The sequence below is a fragment of the Corvus cornix genome, chromosome 3 (genome assembly GCF_000738735.6).
Source record: "Corvus cornix cornix isolate S_Up_H32 chromosome 3, ASM73873v5, whole genome shotgun sequence".
Classification (NCBI taxonomy): Eukaryota; Metazoa; Chordata; class Aves; order Passeriformes; family Corvidae; genus Corvus; species Corvus cornix.
The window spans coordinates 99,812,150-99,835,235 of record NC_047056.1 but is presented as its reverse complement, the minus strand read 5'-3'; the positions used below and the strand labels follow the sequence as shown (position 1 = coordinate 99,835,235).

Sequence of the window (23,086 nt, the reverse complement as noted above, 5' to 3'; positions counted from 1 at the left end):
GCCGCGTGGGCGCGGGCCGGGCAGCGGGTCGGTGCGCGCGCCAACGCCCTTCAGCGCTGGCTCGGCCAAGACGGGAGCGGCTCTTTCTCTCCGCCACAGCCCCGAGCGCGGCACCGACCGGGCGCGGCCCGGCCCCACAGCCCGGCGGACCCAGGTGAGCGCGAGGCCGCGGCCGGCGGCGGGATGGGCCCAGCTCCGCTGCCTCCTCCCGCCGTGTCCTCCATTTTGTGATCGCGGCGTGGAGAGCTCGGCGGCCCCGGGGAGCGGGAGGTGCAGCCAGCGCCGCCATTTCGCACCCGCCGCCGCTTCCTCTTCCCGCCCCGTCGCCACGGGGACTCCGCCGGCCGCCCCCACGCCCCCCACCGTCCCAGGGGACGCGGCCTCTGGGCGCGAGACCGCACCCCCTGCCGCGCACCGGGAGCGGCCGCGCTCCCCGCCCGTAGCGCGGGGCCCCCGCCGCGCTGAGGGCCGGATCTCCGGCCGCCGGCGCAGCCGGGAGGCCCGGGGCTGCTGCGCCCCGCCGTGGGGAGGAGAAGCGCCCAGGGCCCCTGCCCCGGCCTCGCGGCCCCGGCCTCGCTCGCTCCCAGGGAGGCGGGTCCTGGAGGGGTTTCGCCCCTGCCGTGTTCCCCGGGGCCGACCTCGCCTTGCTGCTTTTATTATGTATTTTTTCCCGCCAGTCTCGGCATTCATGCCCGCCTGCCTCCGGCGCTCGCCCGCAGGGCTCGTAGCACACGGGGGTAGGGATTTGGGCGAGGGCCTCAGGCTGGGTGGTAACCAGGAATCCTTCCACGACTCCCTGTTAGAGGGCATGTTAATAGGCTCACGTAGGGCACGGAGGAAAAGCAGAGTGATGACTTTTTTCTGATGGAAAAACAGCTATTTCCACTGCTCGGGCGCCAGCCTGCCGTCCCTTGGATAGCACCGAGTGTGCCTTCCCCGGCTGGGTTTCTAGGTCGTGGTTTCCCGAGGGGTGGACCCTTGGGACGAGTTCCCGTAGCCTTGCATGGAAGGGCAGGATGTTGCAGTCCGTCTTTTCAGGAGAAGCACCTGGAGATTGCGAAGGGGAGGCAAGGCTCACAGTGATCCTTGTTTTTTGCTGGGTTGCGGTGGGTGCCGATAGGATCGTGTTCGGTGGTGTTTATCCCACCATCATGGTTACTGTCTTCTTTCTGTCAGGTTTTGAGGTGCATTCTCGTGTTGATAGTGTGACATCCCCAGCTTCTCCTGCTTCTGCTACTACACTGCTCTTGTCTCACTGCCAGCCACCATGGATAAGACCGAGTTGATCCAGAAAGCCAAGCTGGCTGAGCAAGCCGAGCGCTACGATGACATGGCCACCTGCATGAAGGCAGTAACGGAGCAGGGTGCCGAGCTGTCCAACGAGGAGCGCAACCTGCTCTCCGTGGCCTACAAGAACGTGGTGGGGGGACGGCGCTCGGCCTGGAGGGTCATCTCCAGCATCGAGCAGAAGACAGACACCAGTGACAAGAAGATGCAGCTTATCAAGGACTATCGGGAGAAGGTGGAGTCTGAGCTCAGGTCCATCTGCACCACGGTGCTGGTAAGTGGGGACTTGTTTTTTCTTCTATTTTGTTTAAGGTAAAGAAATGCAGTATTTAAGTGTGCTGCTGTATTGGGGGAAGGACTGGGAACTCGGCTGGGGCATATTATGCAAAGTGCTGGGGTAGGGGAAGTCAGTGCAGTAACTTCTACAACCATTATGTGGGGTCACTGTGATAGGGAAGATCAGCTGCACTATGCTATGGACCCTGTATGTGTAGAGGCATTTGAGATACTCAAAATGAGTATCTGTGAGGTACATATTCGGGTGGAGTGATCCATATGCAGTATTTCACCAGGTAGTTGTGGAGATACAGGGAATTTACCCTCTGTGCTGTGGTTAGTAAACTTGCCTATTCATAGGATAAGCTGAAAACATGAAAACTCTTTTATTCAGATCAGTTCATAACTTGTTACAAACATTTAAACCATGTGTGCATTTTGTTTACTTCCTCATGAAGAAAAATACTCTCAAGGGGTCTTCAAGAGACATATTGAGGAATGTTTTAACATAAATTTGACTTTATAAGCTGAGACATCTGTATTGAAGGTGGGAAAGAGACATGTAGAAATTTACTCTGTTAGATGCACACTGACTTCTCAGGGTATCCTCGAGGTGAATTTGCAGTAATTACGGAACAATGAAAACCTAAGGTGTAAAGGCTGGAATGACACCCTAAGCATGCATCAAAGCCCAGAAGTTCATTTCTGTGGAAGCAGCAGAATTCCAGATGCTATTGATAGGAAAACTGTAGTGCACTGTAGTAGGAGCTCAAAGAGATGTGTGTCAGCAGTGTGGAGGCTGCTGGACCCTGTTCTGCATGACCAGGGAGCTGCAAGAAGTTGCATGTGCGTAGTGCAATAGTAATTGTGTGGCAGATCGTCTTCAGTGATTTATTTGCTCCTCTTAGTTACCTTTGTTTTTTTTGCTGTCTAGTATTGCTAATGTGAGAACAGGAGGAAGCAAGTCTGTAGGGAAATAAAGAATTTTGAGGTAAATTTCTTCTAGATTGGTTTAGGAGACATGAATTTAAAGGTGACTGGTTTGGAAGTAACTGAATTTTCTTCTTGATTAAGTGTTCTGGCTCACGCACAAGGGAATTCTTTGGATTGTGCTGAAAATACCTATATGCTTCCTTGTGTGCTGCCACCTAGGTTTGTTCGTTCTTTCTAAGTCTGTCAAAGTGAGTTACCTTTTCTTGAAACTAATTTTCATATTTATTAGCTTTACGAATCAGTTGAGTTAATTCCTTATCACATTTTAGAGCCCATCCCTTCCACAAGAGCAAAACTGTTTCTGCAGTTACAGGTGTATTGAAATTGTGAAACTTTCACCGTTATGAAATTATGGGATGTACTTTGGGTTTCTACTTCCTGTGACAAGAGTTTCACTAGAAGCTTGTGTGATGCAGTGCCAGCATTTGTGTCACTCTTCTTTCTCTTCTCTACTCAGTGCCCCACTTCAGAACTAACTTCCTGGGACCTCCACATAAAGCTCACTCTTCAGACTTCCTAATCTCCCTTTGTCCTTTTACCATATCTAGTGCCTTAGAGAAGGTGATGCATAAAATCCCATATGGGTTTTACCATTTTGGCAAGGAGCTTGTGTTTCCACAGGGAGAGGCAGTGAACCACTTCTCACATTGTCTATACTGAAGTTATTCCACCCCATCTGATGGTGGCTAGCAGGTATTCTGGTAGCTGTGCTAGCACAGACCTCTGATGTAGGGAAAGCAAGCTTTTCCTGTGCTAGATGATTTTTTCAATGCACTGTAGTCTTTCTCTGTTCTCAGCAATGGCCTGTTGGCAACGTTCCCCTTCCGGCCTGGAAGTATGCAGGAAGTAGTGAAGACTGAAATGTACAGCTGAGCATGCTTGTCCTGTCCTGTCGTGCTGCAAAGCTGTGCCTTCCTTTGCTAGGAGGAAATGGAAGCCTTTGGTTTTTTATTCCTCCTTTGAGGACCGTGTGCAGTTATGTTCCGTTCCGATTCCCTCCCTTTCCTTCTCCATCTAGCACTCCTATGATCCATGAGTCAGCATCTGAGAGGCTGGAATTCACGACGAGCAGGCATTACAGAAGATGGGTTTCTTAAAGCTGAGCCACACGATGGTTTTGGCTCCTCCTTTGAATGATGATTTCTCCAATACTAATACTATGGTAACAGCTTGTAGCCTTTTCAGATCTCTTCAGCTGAATCTCAGAGATGCTTTTTTAATTCTAGGATGGCAGCTAAACTGTAACAACTGCTGGCAAGTAGTATGGAAAGGTTGCTTGTCATCTGAAGTATTTGGATTTAGCAGGGGTGGGTGTGTTGGGTGGAGTGTGACTGCTGTTAGTCATACTACTAACAGTTTTTTCAAAAGGCTTTTTTTTATCTACTGGTATGGCATATTTCTAAATCTTCATTTAGAAATACTTGTGCTAGCATTAAATATCGTGCCAATTTTTAAATTAAAATATCAGCAACACTGAATCTGTAATTACTTTTTTCCTGCAAAAAGTGTCCCAAGCCACTTAAGTAAGGTATTGTTTCAGGGCATGGTTTGATCACCACTAGAATACAAGCATTCCAAATGACATTGAGATATATGTATATAGGTATATACATAAAAATCAAAGTTTTACTGATTATTTAACTGTCATTCTTTAACTGCCTATCTCGCAAGTAGGCATGATCTGAATGCTTTTTAACTTAATTTTATGACTGGCCTTTCAGGTGAGAGTGGCTCTCTAATGTAGAAATGGTATGGCTGTCAAACAACTTGCACAAATGTTTTATTTGAAAGGTACACTAGGAGGTTTTGCTGAACTCCCTGTATTGATTGACTAATTCTTTGGTAATGTAGAGAATTAATGTTGAGTCATCCTTTGTGACTAATAGTTAAAACTGTTCTTGAAACTTTCTTCTCATTGAATAAAGAAACAGGTTGGCAACTTTAATTTTTTTCAAGATAAAGTTGAACTATGTTTCATATACTCTCTGAGCACAAAGTTCATGTTGCTTTCTCTTGACTTGAGTGATTTCAAGACATGGGGTACTAGATAATGTAGAAAGGGTGGATGCAGCAGCACCTTTCATATAATTAGTGAAATTATGTGGGAAACTTTGAAGATGGAATGTACAATATAAGACCTACTTAATTGTATGCACACTCCACTGTTCAGTGGCATTAGGTTTTTTAAAAAGTTAACTTTTGAATTTGAACCTTTCTGGGGATTAAACAGGTGGGTTTTCTGAGAGCCTTGGTCCTTTTGCATGGCTATAACTTGTGTTGCATTCAAGCTCCTTTGTTCTTTAGTAGTGTCAAGGCAGGGAGGACGGCAGCCCTTGCCTGGCAGCGCTGTCCACCTGCAGCTTGAGGGTTTTTGTGCATTTGTTTGTGTGTGTTCAGGTTTTAGGTCCCGATGTGTTGGAGCTCTTCTTGGAGTAATAGAGATGAGATTTGATAACTACTTGCCTGCAGTTTAAATCTTGATGCAGATGCTGTAGTTGAGATCATTAGGGCTTGAAAACAACTGTATCTTGGTGGTTGCTTCTGGTATCTCTAGCTGAAACTTAAAAGGTTTTTTTAATATTTTTTAAAAATTTTGTGTAGAAAAGTTACATACCTGAGGCTTTTCAGTTTTTTCCAAACATCTGTTTTCACAGTGTCCTCTGTAAACATTTTTACATTGTATTGTGTCAGGCCCATGTTGGCCCGTTTCTGTAGAAATGAGCAAGGGCATTCTGAACTTTTAGAAATGCAGGAACAGTCACATTACTTGTGCTGTTGACTCTTTTTGGTACCCTGTGGCAGTGCCTGCAATGAAGTAGTTCTTAGCTATAAGGTGTATATTATCTGTATTTTTACTGTCTTAAGGCTGATAGGATGCTTTGATCTTCTGTGAGATTGCACTGTTAATTGTTGAAAGCATGGATTGGTGTGTTGCTCTTGCCAGCTTCCCTTTCCTTCCTCCCTCCCACCCTCCCCCCAAGGTTGCAATGTTGTTCCTACTGCTGCTTCACATAATTAAAAAACAATAAAAGCTAATAAAAACAGGTAAAAAAAGTGTTGACTTCTGATTATCCATTTTGTAGATCTAGTTCTAAGGTTAGTCACTTAAAATAAGTAGAACAAAACTCACCATACTATAAGGTAATGTTTAGAACAGTTTGTTTCAACAGCACAAGCTCATAGCTCCATTGAAAATGAAGCTGGCATTTTCTTGCAGTAGCAAATAGATTCCTCATGTCAGCTAAAATATCTGATGTCTTACGATGGATAACTTTGACCATAGCTCTGTTTCTTCCATACTGCTACCTTTGGCCTACAGAAAAGTGAAATCTTTATTTTTCTTATTGCACATGCAAAAATTTGGCAGATGCAGTAGGTATCAGCTTCATGCTGGTATGTAAATCATTTACCAGAGTTTCATGTCTTGTGAATCCTTTGTCTCTGTGTTCCTATTTTCAGTGAACAGACGGACTTTGTATAAAAATATATGTGGTATAGAGGTGAAACCCAGTAAAAGGGTATTACATACAGTCTTTTGATACAGGGAATTATGTAGGATGCAGTTTTATTTTGAAGGTTAGACATGCTAGTCACTTAATACTACATTTGGACTTGAGTTAGTTGTCCCAGTCATGGTTGGGACAGTGTTTCAAGTATTAATTTTTAAATCTTTGTAAGTTAAAGTAACTTACAATTCTTAAGTGACTGACCAAAAGGAAAGGCTACTTCATGAAAGTCAGGTTGGGAACGTTACTTCTTGACAAATCCAGAATTGTGGAGTGAATGTGAATTAAATTAATAGTTTGGAATAAATAATGTTTTTTTATGAAAAGTTATTTGTGGGGAGAGAGATGATTTTTCCTTTGTGTTCTTAGCACAACTTCTAGCAACCGTCAACACATTTGTGGTAAGAATTGTGGAGCTTAATACTTTAATTTTTTTTTTTACTTTAATGTACTTGAAACTTAGATCTGAACTTTATTTATTCATAGTTTTGCCTTCTCTTACCTTCTCTGTCATCCTTCAGTAGAAGCTGCTGCTGGAATCCTTACTCTTGTGCAGAGAAAATGGAATCATTTCTGAGAAAGGACTTACTCTTGCAGAAACAAAGCCTAGAACACACTGAGGTTCTTGAACAGACTGCAGACTGTTAAAGAGTCCAGCTAAAAACAGTTCAAGGAATTTTGATGGTTGCTGAAGCCTCCATCCCATGCAGTCATTGCTTGCTGCCCCCTCCCCCTACAGCCATATGCTGGCTAGAATTATTAAATTTCTTGGAGGACATTTACTGGTTTGGTGGCCTTGAGAAAGCAGGATGTGCTCACTAGGTAGAACTGGAAAACAGAACCACAAATTCTGTTTTTCTGCTCATGCAGTGAAGCTTTTAACAGATTTTGTAAATCACTGTCACGCTTAGCTTCTAGACAGTTGTCTCACAGGCATTTCTACTGCCTTACATACTAATGTGATAGGTGCTTTTTGAAGTAAAACACAGAAGACTGTTTATGAGAGAGAGAGAACTTGATTAGGAAAGAGCACACTTGAGTTTGAAGGTTATTAGCATTTGATTTCTTTATGATGGCACAAGTTGGGGTTGTGTAGCACAATATTAAAGCTGTAGATTGTACCCATTTCTGTACAGGCACTGCAGCTTGGTATTCTGGTTTCAGTAATGGGGGATGACCGATTTTCAAAGAAAGGAAGGTAGTGAGGAAGATAGCAGAGGAAGGGCTGGTAAAAGTGCATGGATATACTTTGTTATTTGGTAGGTGAGGGTGCACACTTGATTAATCAATGTTTTCATATTTGGCTTTACACTCTTGGTCTTTGAGGGGCCAGGTGCCCCTTGATGGTACTTGTGGTTGTGCTTTCCTACTGCCAATTAACTTGAAGCCAGTTTTGTCACAGACAGGTAAGGTAAGTAATTATTCTCAGGCACTGCATTTGTGGCACTTACTCAGTATAGCTCCACCAAGTTCATTTGATGAGTGTTTACAAGTTCCTCCTCATCCTTTCTGCATCCCAGGAAGCTGGAACCAACATCAGAACACTTCAGCTGAGCATACTGCTTATTTGTAAGCTTGTCAATTGCTAATCCATCCTGTATATCTGAATATATAACAGTACCCAGTTTGTGTGAGCTGGGCACTTATGAGAGGCAGCAAAACAATTTCAGTGCTGAGTTTCACATCTTGTGGTCTGTGCACCCACGAAAACATCAGATGTCGAGATCTAAGAACTGGAAGTCCTGAATTAGCTATGATTTTGCTTGTGCCTTTCGCTAAATTTGTTAAAGTAATCAAGGGTTTGATTTACCAGTTTCTAACATCGATAAAGGTTTATTACTTGCTCTATGTGCCAGTTTGGCCAAATTTAGAAATACATCCTCTTGAGAGAAGGCAGGTTACAACCACCCCTCCCCCACCAGGTTCGGGAAAAATTGGATTTTCCTCGAAGGAAAGTGAAAGAGATAAAAACTATTTATTTAACAAACACACGGGAGAAGAAGAATAATGCTAAATAAGATAACCTCCCTCTGTGGAGAGAAAAACCTGGGAAAATTTCAGAGTCCCTCCGTAGTCTCTCTCTCCCTCCTTGGAGCTGGGACAGGGTGGTGGGCCCCCTCCAGGGCCAAGGCCTCAGTGGAAATTCCTCCTGATGTATTCTGATGTTGAAACAGTCCAGCAAAGATAAAAAGGAAAAATGAAGTCCCAGGAAAACAAATGTTCAACTCTCCGGAGGAAAAGGAGCTGAAAAACTGGCCGAAAGCTGGCTGGAAAGCAAGCAAGCTGCTTCCCCCACCCTCGCTCTGCAGAAGCAGACAGGTTTTATCTCCGTCCTCAGAACATGAAAACAAACTGCTTTGAAAAAGTACGCTGTTCTCTCTCCCCTCTCAGGCTCAGTTTAAAGGCATAGAAAGGCATATATACTAATTTCTGGGCATAGTGCAGTGATAAGGAATACAACATCAAGTCACCCCAAGACACTCTATTACTCTTTATTCTCTGCTTTAATTTATATGATCCATTCACTGAAGTAGCTGGATATAGGAGTGGTGTTCAGCTCTGAAAACGGAAACATTTCCATTTGCTTTAATAGTAACTTTCTCAGTACACTATATACACTGTTACCTGACTGACAGGCACATCCTTCCTGGATAAAGCTTCATCAGGAAGTTTCGTTCTGAAGTTGAATACATCTTGCAAAATTCTTGTAAGCAGAAATTGTTTTAGTAAAAGTAGGTAGCAGTACCTTAGCAAAAAGTCACGGCTCACTTTCTGTGAGATAGTGTTGTAGCCAAGTTATCTGAAATGTTGCCTTTAGTTTTTCTGACCTAAGGTTAGGCTGCATTGTTGTCTCATTTGGGGAATAACAAATTACTGGCATACTCCTAATACACTGAGTGAAATAACGTATTGCTGGGTTTCCTTCAAGATGAAGTTGGATGATGCAGAAGGCTCTTCCAAGCTACACTAAGCAATGGGAAGAAAGGGATGTTGTGTTATCATTTTGAATTTCAGTGGTCCCAAGCCTCTGATCAAGGGCTTCCAAAGAGAGAAGAGAACTAAAGCAAGTCAAAATGAGTTTTGTGTAAGGGCAATGTACCTTAAGACCACGTAACTCCTGTGTGCTGGTGTTCCTTTTGAGTGCTGTTAGTCTAGATATACCTCAGTCAGTCATTTAATCTTACCTTTGGGCTTCTGTAGCTGCAGAGCATAGAAGTATTTTTAAATGAAAATTCAGGCTTTTTTGTTTGATTCTATCATGTTATGCAAGGTCACAAATGGATGCTGAAAGAAGCTTTTAGATAGCCAGGATTATGAAGAAGAATTTGGTGTCTAAAATGCATGTTTGCTAAGAGGAGAAGAGCACTTGAAAGTATTTTGAGGAATTAGAAATATGTAAAATGCAGTCATGGAAGGATGTTAGAATCAATTTGAGATAAATCTGTCAGATACCAAGGAAATTTTCCTGAAAGCTTTTGACTGTGTTGTATAGCCATTAATTCATCAAAAATTTATAATTGTTGAAAAGATGACTTTTTTTAAAGACTCATTTCTACATTTGATGGGGGAAACTGGAAAACTTTAGGCTGTTCCATAAAAACTTAAATAATTCTCTGACTTGCACTGGATTGTTCATTTTGTCTGAAAATCTATAGAAAGAAGAACTTCCATTTCCATACACTTCTAGTTCCTGGCTTACATAGTTCTCTGGGGACCACAGAACTTTTAAACTTGTTTGAGGAGAAGTATAAACAGTGAGTGTAAATTCTAGATTAAATTAATCTCAGCACCAGGTGGGAATAGTGTGGGCAGACGTGCTGCAGCTCAGGCTTCCAGTGCATTTGTTAAGTGGGATTCCAGATACTTCATTCAGGGCCAATCCTAGGTATTGACTGCCAGTTTTTAAAACTGTGTAGACAAAGACATGGAACCAAATGGAAAAGAGGAATTAGGTCACCCTCTCTGTTCTCATGTCAGGTACATTTGTCTCTGCTCTCAACAGTGCTTTGTCAGGTCATCTTAAGGCCATGCCATTACTGGAAAGGTGCACACATATTTTCCTCAATACATAAACTGAAATGCTGTTAGTCTGAAGAGGTCTGTATGAAAATCACTTAATATTCTCCCAAGAGGAGTTGATGTATAGAGCTTGAGTCCTGAAGGATGAAGAACTTAGTTGCGCAAAATTACACTGTTGAAAGTAAAGTGATCTTACTGTTGCAGCAGGGGACTCTTCCTTTCCCTTCAAGAAAACAACTGCTGAACGTTAAAACACACCTAGGTTGCAGTGAGTCATACTGTGGACTTTGGAATGACTGATTATACTTGAAATAGACAAGAAGTCTTAAATACCACTTCACTGGATGATTAAAACAGGCAGTCATTTGTGAGTAGAAGCCTTATTGAAAGGTCTGAGCCCACACCAATCATGTGTGCTGTCAGAGACTTTGGAATATTTGATGTGTTTAAATTCACATTTAAGTTATATTAGGTGATGTTGGTCTGAGCTGCCTCACCAACTTTTAGCTTTGCTTTTTGACTGCAGTTAGGGTGGAAACCATTTCTCTGTATGCTGCTTCTAAGTCTTTTTCCCTTATATTGGTTCTGGATGGACCCTCAAAAATACTTGAGACTGAATACTTTTTCCAAATATTTTATATACTGTAGTCCTGGCTGAATTTATGTAGCCTCACACACTTCACACTGTTCCTGTGGGACGCAAGCTGCTCATGTAGATGGGGTTCTGATGTTGAATCCATGTTTCAGAGTGGTGAGTTAACTTGCTAAAAGAAGTGTTGACATGCACTCTGTGCTTGTGCATTATTCTTAAGGAACCTTGTCTCAAAGTAGGTTTATTTTGAAACAGTTTCTTCACTTGCATGTGAAGAACTTTTTTGTTCTGTGGGGTTTGGCCAGTTAGTGTGGGGTACAACATTAAGTAATCAGTTACTTGCTGTTACCCAACCAGCATCTGTTCTGGTGGTGAGCTTCAGTGCTCCTTAATAAACAAAACAAAAAACGCAAAAGCACTTGAAAGCTCAAAATAGGGAACATTCAGTGTTGGTTCAGAGTAGGAAGAAACATCTAGGAAACAACAACAAAACTCAGTCTAGTTACAGTCTAGTTCCTGTAAAACCTGTGAAAAATCGGTACCCTGTGGAACGATGACACCTCCTCTGCTGGCAGGTCTGGGAACTCTTGGACAGCTAAGAGCTGCTGAGCAGAAGTTCAGCTTGGTTTCTTTTTTCTTCTCTCTTTTTTCCATATAATTGAACTTCCTCCATTATGCGGTGAGGAGGAATATAATTTTTTTAATATTATATGTATTAATATTTATTAGTTTGTTCTTCTGTCAAAAAAAATTACTACTATTGGATTTTGTTTTTTCTCTAGATGCTTTTTGTGTCATAGGAGTTCAAGCCAGGTAAAGGACATTGTTTTAAATTACTAAAACCTGCAAATACCAATTACTTCCCACAAATGGTGTGGAAGTTCACTTTTAAAAATAGCCTTTAAAATTACATTCCCAGAAAATGGAGATGGTGCTGAAATAAGGTATTTCAAACAACTTGAAGTAAGATATATGGGCTTTAGTCTCAAGGGTGTTGCTGAAACAGTCTGACTTGAAAAATCAAACTTTATCTAACATAGACTTAATTCAGAAAATTCTATGCCAGCCATTTAGAACATTGAAACTCCTCCTTGCTGAATACCATGCAGCAGCTTAACTTACAGGACAAACTTTTGGAGAGCATTGCTGTTTCTGATGGTTGCTTTTACATTGACTTTTTTCCTTCTGGTGGAGCAAAATTAATGATAAGCTGCACTCAGTGAGAAACGCAAATGGCAATGTAGATCAGTCTTTTAACAGCATAACATTAAATAACTTGGTGCTGGTGATGTGACCCAAACATGTCATAGGTGTTGACATCTGAGTGATGGTGACGTTGTAAATGTTTTGGGTTACTTGAGTTTACCACATTGAGATCTTCTGTCAATACCCAGGCACATGGTGTCTTTAGTTTGCTTTGAAAATTGGCATCAAACCACTTGTGATGAGTAGGTAATCTCTGGAGCTGACCTGGTTCACGTTCATCCTCTGGTATTGCATCGTTAAGTGTGAAGAACATATCCACTAGCTACTGGTATTGGAAGGTATGAGGAGACTTAGACTTGTGTATTTGCTGCTCTTACTGAAGTCCAATTCTAAATGGCACAACTGCTGAAGGAAGCTAAAAAGTCAGTTTGGTATCCAAGATGGTTTTTTCCAAACTCATCTTTGCTGTTGAGATTTCTTATAGTTGGATATGCGGGAGGAGAGAACAGCACAGATCAGATAGCAGTGGAATTTTTCTGCCACTTGAACCTACCCTGTAGTTAAGTTGTACAGAAAGTATTTAGTGTACACTGTGATTGAACTTAATGCTTCAATCAGTCTTGCCTTTTAAAATAGGCTTAGATGGGGAGAGAGTGGTGGGACTTCCTGTTTTGACGTGAGGTTTTTAAAGGAGGTGTTGCCCTGAAAACAGGTAACAGCATATGTGGAGTGGAACTGGAACATGAATTGCAGAGGAGGATTGCTAGTGTATTGTGAGATGTTGGCTGGATGCACACACCACAAATAATTATTAAGGCGCTCTGTCTTCAGGGAGCTGCCTTGTGCGTGTCAGACACTTCAAGTAAAGGTATGGCTGACATTCCTTCGGGGTTTGCTTTTCATAAAGCTGAAATAATGGGGAAGTGATGAGAGCAGATGTATTGACTTAGTATTTCTGGCTCAGGTTAATTGCAGTGGTCAGTGGGTACCACATGTTCAACCCTTGAGCCTACTTAAACAGAGCGGAAAAGAGACTGAGGGGATAGTTATGTAGTTGGGAAAGAACAAGAGTAGAATGGAGAATAGGTGAATAGGCAATTGAAGTGTAACTTTCATTTGGCATGTAGAGGAGTAAGTTTGCCAATGGAGAGAGAAAAAAAAAAAACCTCAGCTTTCAGGGGGAAGAAGTATCGGGCTACCAGGCTCCCAGCCTGCTCCCCCATGGCTTCTTCAGGCAGCTGCAGACCTGTTCCAGGGAGTGGTGGCCCTTTGTTGCTGGCATCTCTGTAATAGATAAATAAGCCTTCCTTCTATAGGAGGAGAAAAGAATATCATGTATGAGACTATGGTGCTGTTAGGATGACAGGAGTGTTAGCACACTGTGAAGGTAGAAATAAATTGAAATGGATGAGCAACACTTCTGAGAAGTGGGATGGGAAATGTCATCATGCTCTAGGAGGACCAGCACACCACTTGAGCGTAATATATTAGTGTGGGGGAAGCAGCAGCTACCAACCACAGACTGTCACACTGCAGACCCATTGTAATGCATCTGCAGTGGAACACAAAGGGTCTGGTCTAAGGATAGAGCTTTGATTCTTGCGTCTTCATGCTGTTCCTGGTTCTGAGAGTCACCCCCCATCAGGGCAGGCCAGCAGCTCAGACATCATATGGCTTTCATGCAGCTTCTGAGGCCTGTTCTGTGTTGCAGAGCACATAATTGCTGGTTGTTCAAGGCTTGGTTTGGAAGGTGATGGGAAGAGCTGCAGTTCTTAAGTGATGGTGGCAGCTGTATTTTAATACATAAAAGGGATGGGCATGTTCACTGTATGTGAGCATGTGTGGTAGTCTAATGTATTGCCTCACTTCATCCCAGAATTATACCTCTGGCAGTGCTTGGCTCTCCCTAAGTAAAATTATCACAAAAACTTTTGAGGCTGTCTGTGGTCTGCTTCATTGCTTTGCCTGCCTGTAGTCATTTTATTTAATATTTACTTAAAATAAGGATTCCTGGCTCATTGCTGTCTGATGGAAAGGTAAAAAGTCCAAGTGGGGAAAGATGACAGAACAGATGCAGGAAATCGTGAGTTTTCCTGGCTATTACTGACTCACAGCAGTGTAAAGTAAATCAGTTGGCTTACTGTGCTGTCTGCTCTCACCTCCCCACCAACATTTTGTCTTTGAGAGGGAGGGTGAGATGCCTTCCAAGAAATGATGATGATATCCTGAGGTGAACAGCTCACGAAGTACACCAAATACATGAATGATTTGAAAGATTAACATCTGGCCTGATAAATAATTAGCTTCACTCAAAGTCTGTTTGGATTCTATTCTAACTTAAGTGATTCATAAATGAGATCTTGTTCCATTTAAGACTATTAAAAAAACAAAACTGAATATGTAAAGTCCAGAATGAGGTTATTCCACCCTAGCTGAAGCAAGGGCACAGGTCTCTTCCTTACTTGTATTATGTAAGGATTAGGACGTGCTCAAGATGAACTGGGAGTGGGAGCTGCTGGGCTACTCAGCTCCTCCACCTGAGTAGTGCCTAGGAAATAAGCCCACTCTTTGCAGCCTGAAAAACTGCAGTTCATTCTCAGCATCCACTTTTTTCTCTAAGTTTCTCGGAAGTTTGGACAGAGCCACTGGTTTTCAGATCTGCATAATGAAGGCAGCATTTTAAGGATGCACTGACACACAGGCCACAGTGCTGCTTGCTTGTGGTAGGGCTAGCACCATGGCAAAATCCTTTCATATTCCTTGAAGTGTGTGGCCTACCCCATCTGGGGGGAAGAAAAAGTGGGTGCTAATGCTCTAGGGAATGTAGCGTTCAGATTCAGCTTAAAGTGGACGTGCTAAAGCTTTCCTGTTAACATTCTTTAGCGTACACCAGATTCCAGGGGTTAAGTATTTTTCAGTCATAGCCAAGCCAGATCAGCTCTAGTCCTAGAGCTACCTCCAAAGATAGAATTTTGTAATAAAATGGGTAATACTTTGTGTGCTTAGTATACAGTAAATTTCTATGTTTTGGAAAGCATAGAAGAAAAATGCCTGTTTGTTCCCTTGTTGATGTAGTTGTAACATCTTGAAAAGTTTTATTTCAGCATTTAAAAGATGAATCAAAGATACAGTTTTGTGAAATACCTGGTTTAAAATGCCATGTAGTATCTTCACTGCTTGTCTGGTCAGTGCTCCTTAGACTGTGGCACAGTTAATCCGAGCACATGGATAAATCACATCTCTGCTGCTTAGTGCAGTCCCAACGATATGATGGCTTTTAGAGGCTGGTGGTTGCTGTTCAAACTTGATGGATTTATGGAACCTTTCTAAACCATAGGTGTATTATGTGTCACCTTTCATCATTCTGGGCAGTTACTTGTAAAATCAAACTTAAATGTTAAGACTTGTTGCTGTCTCTGAGACTTTGAAACTGGTTCGTGTAATGTTGTGCTTTTATGGCTGATGTGGACATTGTCGTAGGGGAAAAGCAGCAGGAAAAGCATCGAGCCAAAATGTGAAGTTTTTTTCTCTGTAGAAATCTGTAGAGTGGGAATAACTCATTCTAATACGGAATGATTCATGCACAATAACAGTATTAATATGGGGGTTGTATTACCCATCAGCCTACTACCTCTTAACTCTTGTTTCAAAACAGGCATAAAGTTTTGCTGCTTTTCCCATAACACCAGTGAGCTGTACTGTTCTATATGTTTGCTCAAGCCCCTGCATACTTGACTGTGTTAAATTGTTACACAGATTCCTCACTTGCCCTTTGCCAAGTAGCCGGTGTCTAGGCTTTGGCCGTGGTTTTATAGCCTTACAGAAACTCCTAAAAATATCTGTCTCTGATTTGGTAGGTGCAAGGGTGTGTCAGGCTTGGTATCATCTTACCTTCCTGCTGTTTTCTCTAGGGTGGTATCAAGGGCAGTATGATTCTGTACTTTCCATACTGCCTTGGTGGGGATCTCTAAGGGAGCTTGCCTGGGCACTGCAGTGTTACATCCATGGGACACACACTGTTAGGATGCAAAAATGTTTTTTTTAACCCAATTGGAAGTACCCTACTTCAAGTGTCAGTTTAAAATAGTTGCCAAAACCTCAAATGGACTTGGAATGAGTAAATGCTTTGAACTGGACTGCTCTGGTTCCATTGATCGTTAAAGGAAGTAATAATGGTATGGTGGTGTGCATAGGGAGTAGGTTTGTGTCTGACATTAGCTTGTTTTGACTATAGTGCTCTAGTAGCCGATTAAAGTGCTAAGGATTTTTGTGCAGAAAGCTTACAGTTCCTTGAATATGTCCTTTGTAGCAGTTTCATGCATTTTGATACATGTTCCTGTATCAAAACTCTTTACTAGCCAGCTGCAAGCTTTGTGGAAACTTTCTGCTCCTTTTATGACCTGTTTACTTTCCAAATAAGTAAATGCAGATCTTTATCGCTTACATTCCTACTGTGAAGTTGCTCTAAGTATTGTAGGGTTTCCTTGAGTCTGTCAGAACTCATTTGCATCTTTTGTCAACTCTGGAGAATATGGGTGGTTGTAATAATGAGTTGGGTAAAATCTCTGGAGTTCAGGGACAAGGTCAGCCAGAAGCTGCTCTCCTGCTTCACAGTTCTCTGAACTACCCTGTTCTATGAGGGAAAGTCCTGTAGCTCTTCTCTCCTTTCTTCTCCCCTGTCTTAGGATGACTTGCGGCCTTGGAGAGAGACTTTCCTTCTCTTGCTGGAGGCTTGCAAAACTTTCCTTGTCCTTCTAGTTATCAGGTAGGGGAGCTGTGAACAAGGGGAGTGATGTTTGCAGCAGCTCAGGGTGTGCTGGAGAGCACTGTATAACTTTTCATTCTGGGAATGGCAGGGTGGATATGAAGGATGCTTCCTTGCTGTGCTGGAGCAGATGTTCCTTTAGAGCCTTGCAAAGAACTGGTGCAGTTTGGTGAGGTTGGCTGCTGACTAGATGGGTTTGAATCCTTGACTCCCTGTGGTAGGTGAGCTAGAGATTCCTTATCATAAGTCTAATAAACACAATTGATGCAAAAAAAAAAAAGTAGCTTTGAAACCTTCTGCGTAGTGTTTTGCTTTTCCAGTAAAAGCTTGCTCATTTGCAATGTTTTTGAAATGAGAAGTGCATATCCTGAAAGTAAACTTGGTCCTGAAACTGTACACCAGTAAACCTTTCCTTGTTCCTTGCAGTCTGATTGGACAGTTGTCTGTTGATCCTAATACAGTCTCTAGTTTTGTGCCTTTACACAATTTGTTGAAATAAGTGTGCATCTATCTAAAATACCTTAAAACTCTGTTTAGCCTTGTAGCAAACATTTGAGTCCATCCAAACCTCTGGGAGAGAAGTAGATTGAACTTAGTTGCAGTGGTGTTTGTGATATGTCAATGTGTGTTTTGTTGTTGTTTCAGGAGCTCTTGGACAAATATTTAATAGCTAATGCAACCAATCCAGAGAGCAAGGTATTCTACCTGAAGATGAAGGGAGACTACTTCCGATACCTTGCTGAAGTTGCCTGTGGTGATGACAGAAAACGTAAGTACCTTGTGGCCTTGGGTCTTTCACAGCTCTGGTCTGTGGTAAGGGGCCAGGAAATGAAATACACAGACTCCAAATTCACGTGAGTTAGCTGTGTTTCAGTTGGAAATCTCCAGTTTTCCTACAGACAGAGAGCAAAACTCTGAATAGACCTTAAGTATGCCAGGGAATTTCAGCTGGTGCTCCTGTCAGCTACCCTAAATTTCTGAAAAGTTCCTCCGTAATGCTTATTCAGAGCTTCTGGAAAACAATGTAGGTGAAGGTATGGTAATATATTTAATGTTGTTTGTCTGTAATTCTTTACTAAAATAAAGTTGGTGTGGGAGAGTAAAATCTCTGTAACATTTTGTACTCCATATTGGAGTCCTGTTGATCTATAAATTTTAACCATTTCACTGTGAAGCAGACTTCATTGTAGTCTCCTGAGTTTATAAAGAAGCAACAAAATTACTAGGTCGATACTCTAGCCCTAAAGTGTGAGCTGTACTCTAATTGATTTTCATGGGAATAATACGGTTCCTGAAATTTTAGTTTGCCCTTTTGGATTCAGCAGAAAAGGCCTAGGAACTGCTACTTGATAGTGGTCATCCTGAGACTGTACACCTTTCCTAGGAGTTAGAACATGTGCATAGGTAGTTGTAAGTACCTAGGAACCTCTTCTGGGGAAGATTTTAACTGTGCGTTGAGAAGATGTATTGAATTAATTATTAAAACTGTCTTGCAAGGCACCCAGATAGTGTTGTGATGTTAAAAACTCTTGGTATGGCATAAGCTAGTTATCTATTTCTACATAACAAACTAAAATTAGTTTTGCAGTAATGCTGTTACACAAAGGAGAGGGACTGTTGGAGCACATGGGTGCTTCAGTGACTGTCCCCTGGGGTTGGGCATGGCAGGATCTGACAGTGTTGGCTGCCTGAAACTGATTGCATTGCAAAGTGGGAGGACGGGACTGGTTGTTGCTTCAGTAAAGGCTTCGTTAGTCTCCTTGTATTGTAGCAGCATTCAAGTTGAAAGATGAAGACATACAGAATGGAGTAAATGTCGTTGCATTCAGAAATTCTTAACCCTTAACCTGAGTCAAGTATCACCAGCAAGTCCAAGGGTAGCAGAGAAAACTTGCCTTTGCTTTTCACAGAGATCATCTGATTTATACATTGTCTCAAGCAACAGCTACAAATCTGGGCTTGTCCGAGCACAGAAATACCAGCTCCTCTCGGCTAAATTAAATGCCACACATGCTGATAGGGGATACAGTGCAAGAGAGATTGATACAACCTTGTTAACAGATCCTGCTGGGGTTTAGCTGTGAAGTTACAGCTTATGTGCATTACCATATGGACATTTTCCACTTTAACTTCTTGCAAACTTCAAGACTTTAAGCTTTTCTGATGTTCCATCCCTAAGCATCTGTTTATTTTCTCAGCTTCAAATATATTTTATGTATTTACAAGCTAATTTATCTCCTGGATTTGCTAGTTTTTTGCCTTCTTTCACCTGTTCTCAACAAATGGATAGTCCTTTAGTACTCATTACAGTGTAAATACTGGAAAATCCAAATTTGTCTTGACTCTTTTGCAAGCTTACTACATTTTACTTACCAAGCTCTTTTACCAGCATTTGCTAGAGCAGTTCCAGTAGTAGGTCCCTCAGAGAGCTGTATTTTGAGCTCTGACAATGACCTTTCTTTTCCTGCAGTCTCCTTCCATTCTGCAGGACATATAGCGCCAGTGCCCAGCTGTTGGCCCTTTGGTTGTCTATCAGAAGTGAATCTGGAATAGACTATAGGTAGCACTCCTGAAGTACTTTCTGACCTGGCAACCTCTTTTTTCTGTGGTGTTTATCCCAGTTATTTTGGGCACAACATTGGGGCTTTTTGTCTTGACCTGTCTATGTGCAGTTTTTGGAGGCAAACCTTCAGTCTTTCAGGAGCATGCCGTACATGCATTCCAAACTTCCTCAAGAAGTAGGGTCTTCTTTACTCTGCACACGTAACTCAGATGAACATGTCCATCCTGTGCAAGGAATGAAGTAGGAGTTCTGTAGAAAAAGTAATGCGCAAATGCTTTTTCCCCCCCTCACCTAAAGTATCAGAGGCCACTGAAGCAATACAGTAATCTTGGATACTTGTGTTTACCAAGTTCTCTGTGTTTATCTCTCTTGAATACCTTTGCTCTGTAGTAGCTTAGTTTGGTCCCTGTGTTTTGTCAGTGGCAGCTGTACTTAAGATGGGCGTAAAATCATTACTTTGATTAAAGTAAGTGCAGTGTTTTCTTAAGAACAGGCTTACGTACAGCACTGTTCAGCCTCCCATTAATGGAGTGATTTAAGCAGTAATACCTTTTAAAAAATTTAAACGAACCCAAAACCACTTTGTTTGTCATTCTTTTACAGAAACAATAGAAAACTCACAGGGAGCTTATCAGGAGGCATTTGACATCAGCAAGAAGGAGATGCAGCCAACACATCCAATTCGCTTGGGTCTAGCTCTTAACTTCTCTGTATTTTATTATGAGATTCTCAACAATCCTGAGCTTGCCTGCACACTGGCAAAGACAGTAAGTCAATTTTTTTTTCCCGGTATGCCTGCAGGGAAAGTAGAAGAGAGTTTATGCTTAAAACTGTACGAATTATTACTTCTTAGAGTTTGTGAAGGAAATGATTCTATTCAAAGTTTCTGGTTTCCAAGCTCATTATTGTTAGTGGGATTGGAGGGGGTACAAGCAGAGGCTGTATTTACAATGTGACTTAAATTTTCAGCAGCATGGCAAGCTTTTAGTATACCTTTATTATGGATTTGTTTCAAATAGAGCAATTCAGGTCATTAACTTCTAATGTTGCCTTTTTTTTTAAGCTACCTTTACTGATAGGTTTAGCTTTTGCTTGCTTAATGATCAGTTAATAGAAAGGCTAAAGATGGTTTAATTATTCCAGGCATTTGATGAGGCAATTGCAGAACTTGATACACTGAACGAAGACTCATACAAAGACAGTACTCTCATCATGCAGTTGCTTAGAGACAACCTAACAGTAAGTTGCTTTTTTATGTATTATCTGGTTCTGTAACCAGCTGTTTGCTTATTTGTGATGGAAAAAAGAAACCCTTATTTTGCTCTAGTGCAAAGCACAGCACTGACTTGGGCTGTTTACCTATGATACCTTTTCATAACTTAGTTTGAATGTTGTGTAAGTTTATGTCCAACTTCATGCTGTGTAATCTGGAATAACAGCCTGGTTAGCTCACATTCTTCCTGTTTGGCCTTATGGTAGACAGGAGAAGGAGCATTCAGCCCAACCTAACTTACAAGATAGGACAAGGAGTTAAAACACGGTCATCTGTGATCTGTCAGGGAATCTTACTCAAACTGTTTTGTTGACTACCTCAAAACAAAGTTTCTCCTGGTGTACATCCAGTGTAGCTTGCTTTATTTGTTGTCCTGATTTTCATTTAAAAGCTCTGAAATTTCAGTGTACTAAGAATAAAATCAGTTTGTTTGAGTATTCTATTATAATGATTAACCATATAAGAAAAGTGCCTTTTGGAACAGCTAAGTTCTATTAAAATATGCAACTGTGGCAGTTTTTCAGGGAATACCCTCTCTGAATATTCACTGTATTTAAAATTACAGCAACACTTACTATTTTGCAGTACTCTTTCAGTAGAAATGTCTGTTGTTAGCAGTGTAAAGTGCTTAGCTTCAATAACCAAACCGGCAGTTTACACTTGCAAGATTCAGACTGCTGCATTTGAAATGGAAGTTGCCTGTTGAGGTGTTGTTGAGGCTGTTCAATGGCCTGGCATCGATGGCACAGCTCACTGTTAAGCACAAAAGCTGGGGCCAATAAGAACACATCTACTCTGCCTGAGGGGCAAAGCTCATTGTGCCCTGGGCATGTTAACAGCTCATTGAGCTCTGTCCAGTTACCCCTCTCCCAGCAAGCACTGGAAGCCAGGGTTGTGCAGCGCCAGTGCCCTGGTACTTTGTGGCCATCCTTAAGTCTAATTCATTATCGTTTCCTTACAGTCAGTAGTTGTCCCTTTTTGGAGTTCGAGCTGGACTTCTGAAAGCTGATGCTGTTTTTCTTTTCTTTCTAGTTATGGACATCAGACAGTGCAGGAGAAGAATGTGATGCTGCAGAAGGTGCAGAAAACTAAACTGCACGTGGGGCGTCATTCTCCCTTTCCTTCTCAAGAAACCTTTTTACACGTCTCCATTCCTTATAGCTCCACTTGGATTTCCTATAGCAAAGAAAACCCATCCATGTGTATGGAAATCAATTTATAGTCTTTTCACACTGCAGCTTTGGGAAAACTCCATTCCTTGATTTGTGTTTGTCCTGGCCTTCCTGGTGTGCGGTTACTGCTGTAGAAAAGTATTAATAGCTTCATTTCATATAAACATAAGTAACTTCCAAACACTTATGTAGCGGACTAAAGTGTACCTGGTATTTAAAAACAAATCTGAACCAGTTCCTGCCAGTTGACTGTGTTTTGTATTACAGTAAGATATGAAAATGTAGTTAAATGCAACTAAAGAGTGTTCCACATAGCATTTAATTCTCCACATTCCCTTCTTACTCTGCAGGGTTTCCTTTCCGTAATTGACTTTCACATGCTACTGTGTATTCGTTTCAGTAGGAATATGGAAATTCTGGGCCAGATCAAGTTGAGCATTTAAAGTTTGGAAAACCACAAATTGAGTTGCTTCCCATATCATGTAATACAGAAGCTTGTGTGTTTCAAAAACAGGGGCTTCTCTTCATCTTCAGTTGCTGCTGTTTAAGTTGATATCCCTTCCCAATAAAAGTTCACTTACACTCCTGCCTTTGTAGTTCTGGTATTCACTTTACTATGTATTAGAAGCAGCATGTTACTGCTGGAGTACAGGCAGTGCTTTTTGGCAGACTAAAGTGCATGTCATTTCTTGATACACTGGAATGGGAAAACCAATTGAAGTTCACATGTCCAAGTATAAAATTTAGTACTTTTCCATGCAGGTTTGTGCACATGTGAGAAGGTGTCAAGTTTGTCCAGTGATTGTTAGAGAGTTTGGACCACTATTGTGTGTTGCTAATCATTGATTGTAGTCCCAAAAAAGCCTTGTGAAAATGTTATGCCCTCTGTAACAGCAAAGTAACATTAAATAAAATTACATTTTATAAACCACCTACTGTTGACTTGTAACAATTCCATATACTAACTTAAGGGCTGAACTTAAATGTAAGTATCTTGTGCTGGAAATGTCTTTCTCAAATTTTTTGCATACTTCTTAAAAGTCTGCTTTTAAATGAACTTGTTTTAAAAAAATATCCCAGATAACTTTTCACAATTACTCTGACATGTGGACTTCTTAATAACTAAATCTACTAGAGGAAATGGATTCACGTTAGTAGTGACCTAAGAAAAGATAGCAAATTTCTTGATACTCTTTCATGGTTTGCAAATCTTACCTTCTCATCTAAATTATTTGGTTTTTGTAATCTATTGGAATTCTCTGCTGTGTTCTCCTGTAGTGCTTTTCGTGATGGACCTCATTACAGTGTTCCAGCGACACGTTTAGTAATGCAGAAGAATTTCTCCTGCTCTCGAATGTTAATTCGCGTGCTGCCACGTCATAATCTGCTTTCTCTTGTTTTTAGGCTGCATTCAGTGTTACTGTTTTCCCTCA

At 41.6% G+C, this 23,086-nt stretch overlaps 1 protein-coding gene across 1 annotated transcript; it reads left to right on the top strand.

Annotated features, from left to right (window-relative positions):
- YWHAQ (tyrosine 3-monooxygenase/tryptophan 5-monooxygenase activation protein theta) lies at window positions 1-22,584 on the top strand. Its single transcript, XM_039568748.1, has 6 exons — window positions 1-154; window positions 1,177-1,561; window positions 17,291-17,414; window positions 19,812-19,975; window positions 20,352-20,447; window positions 21,514-22,584. Exons 2-6 carry the CDS (start codon window positions 1,268-1,270, stop codon window positions 21,571-21,573), a joined length of 738 nt encoding a protein of 245 aa, XP_039424682.1. The 5' UTR covers window positions 1-154; window positions 1,177-1,267; the 3' UTR covers window positions 21,574-22,584.
- The last annotated feature ends 502 nt before the right edge of the window (window positions 22,585-23,086 follow it).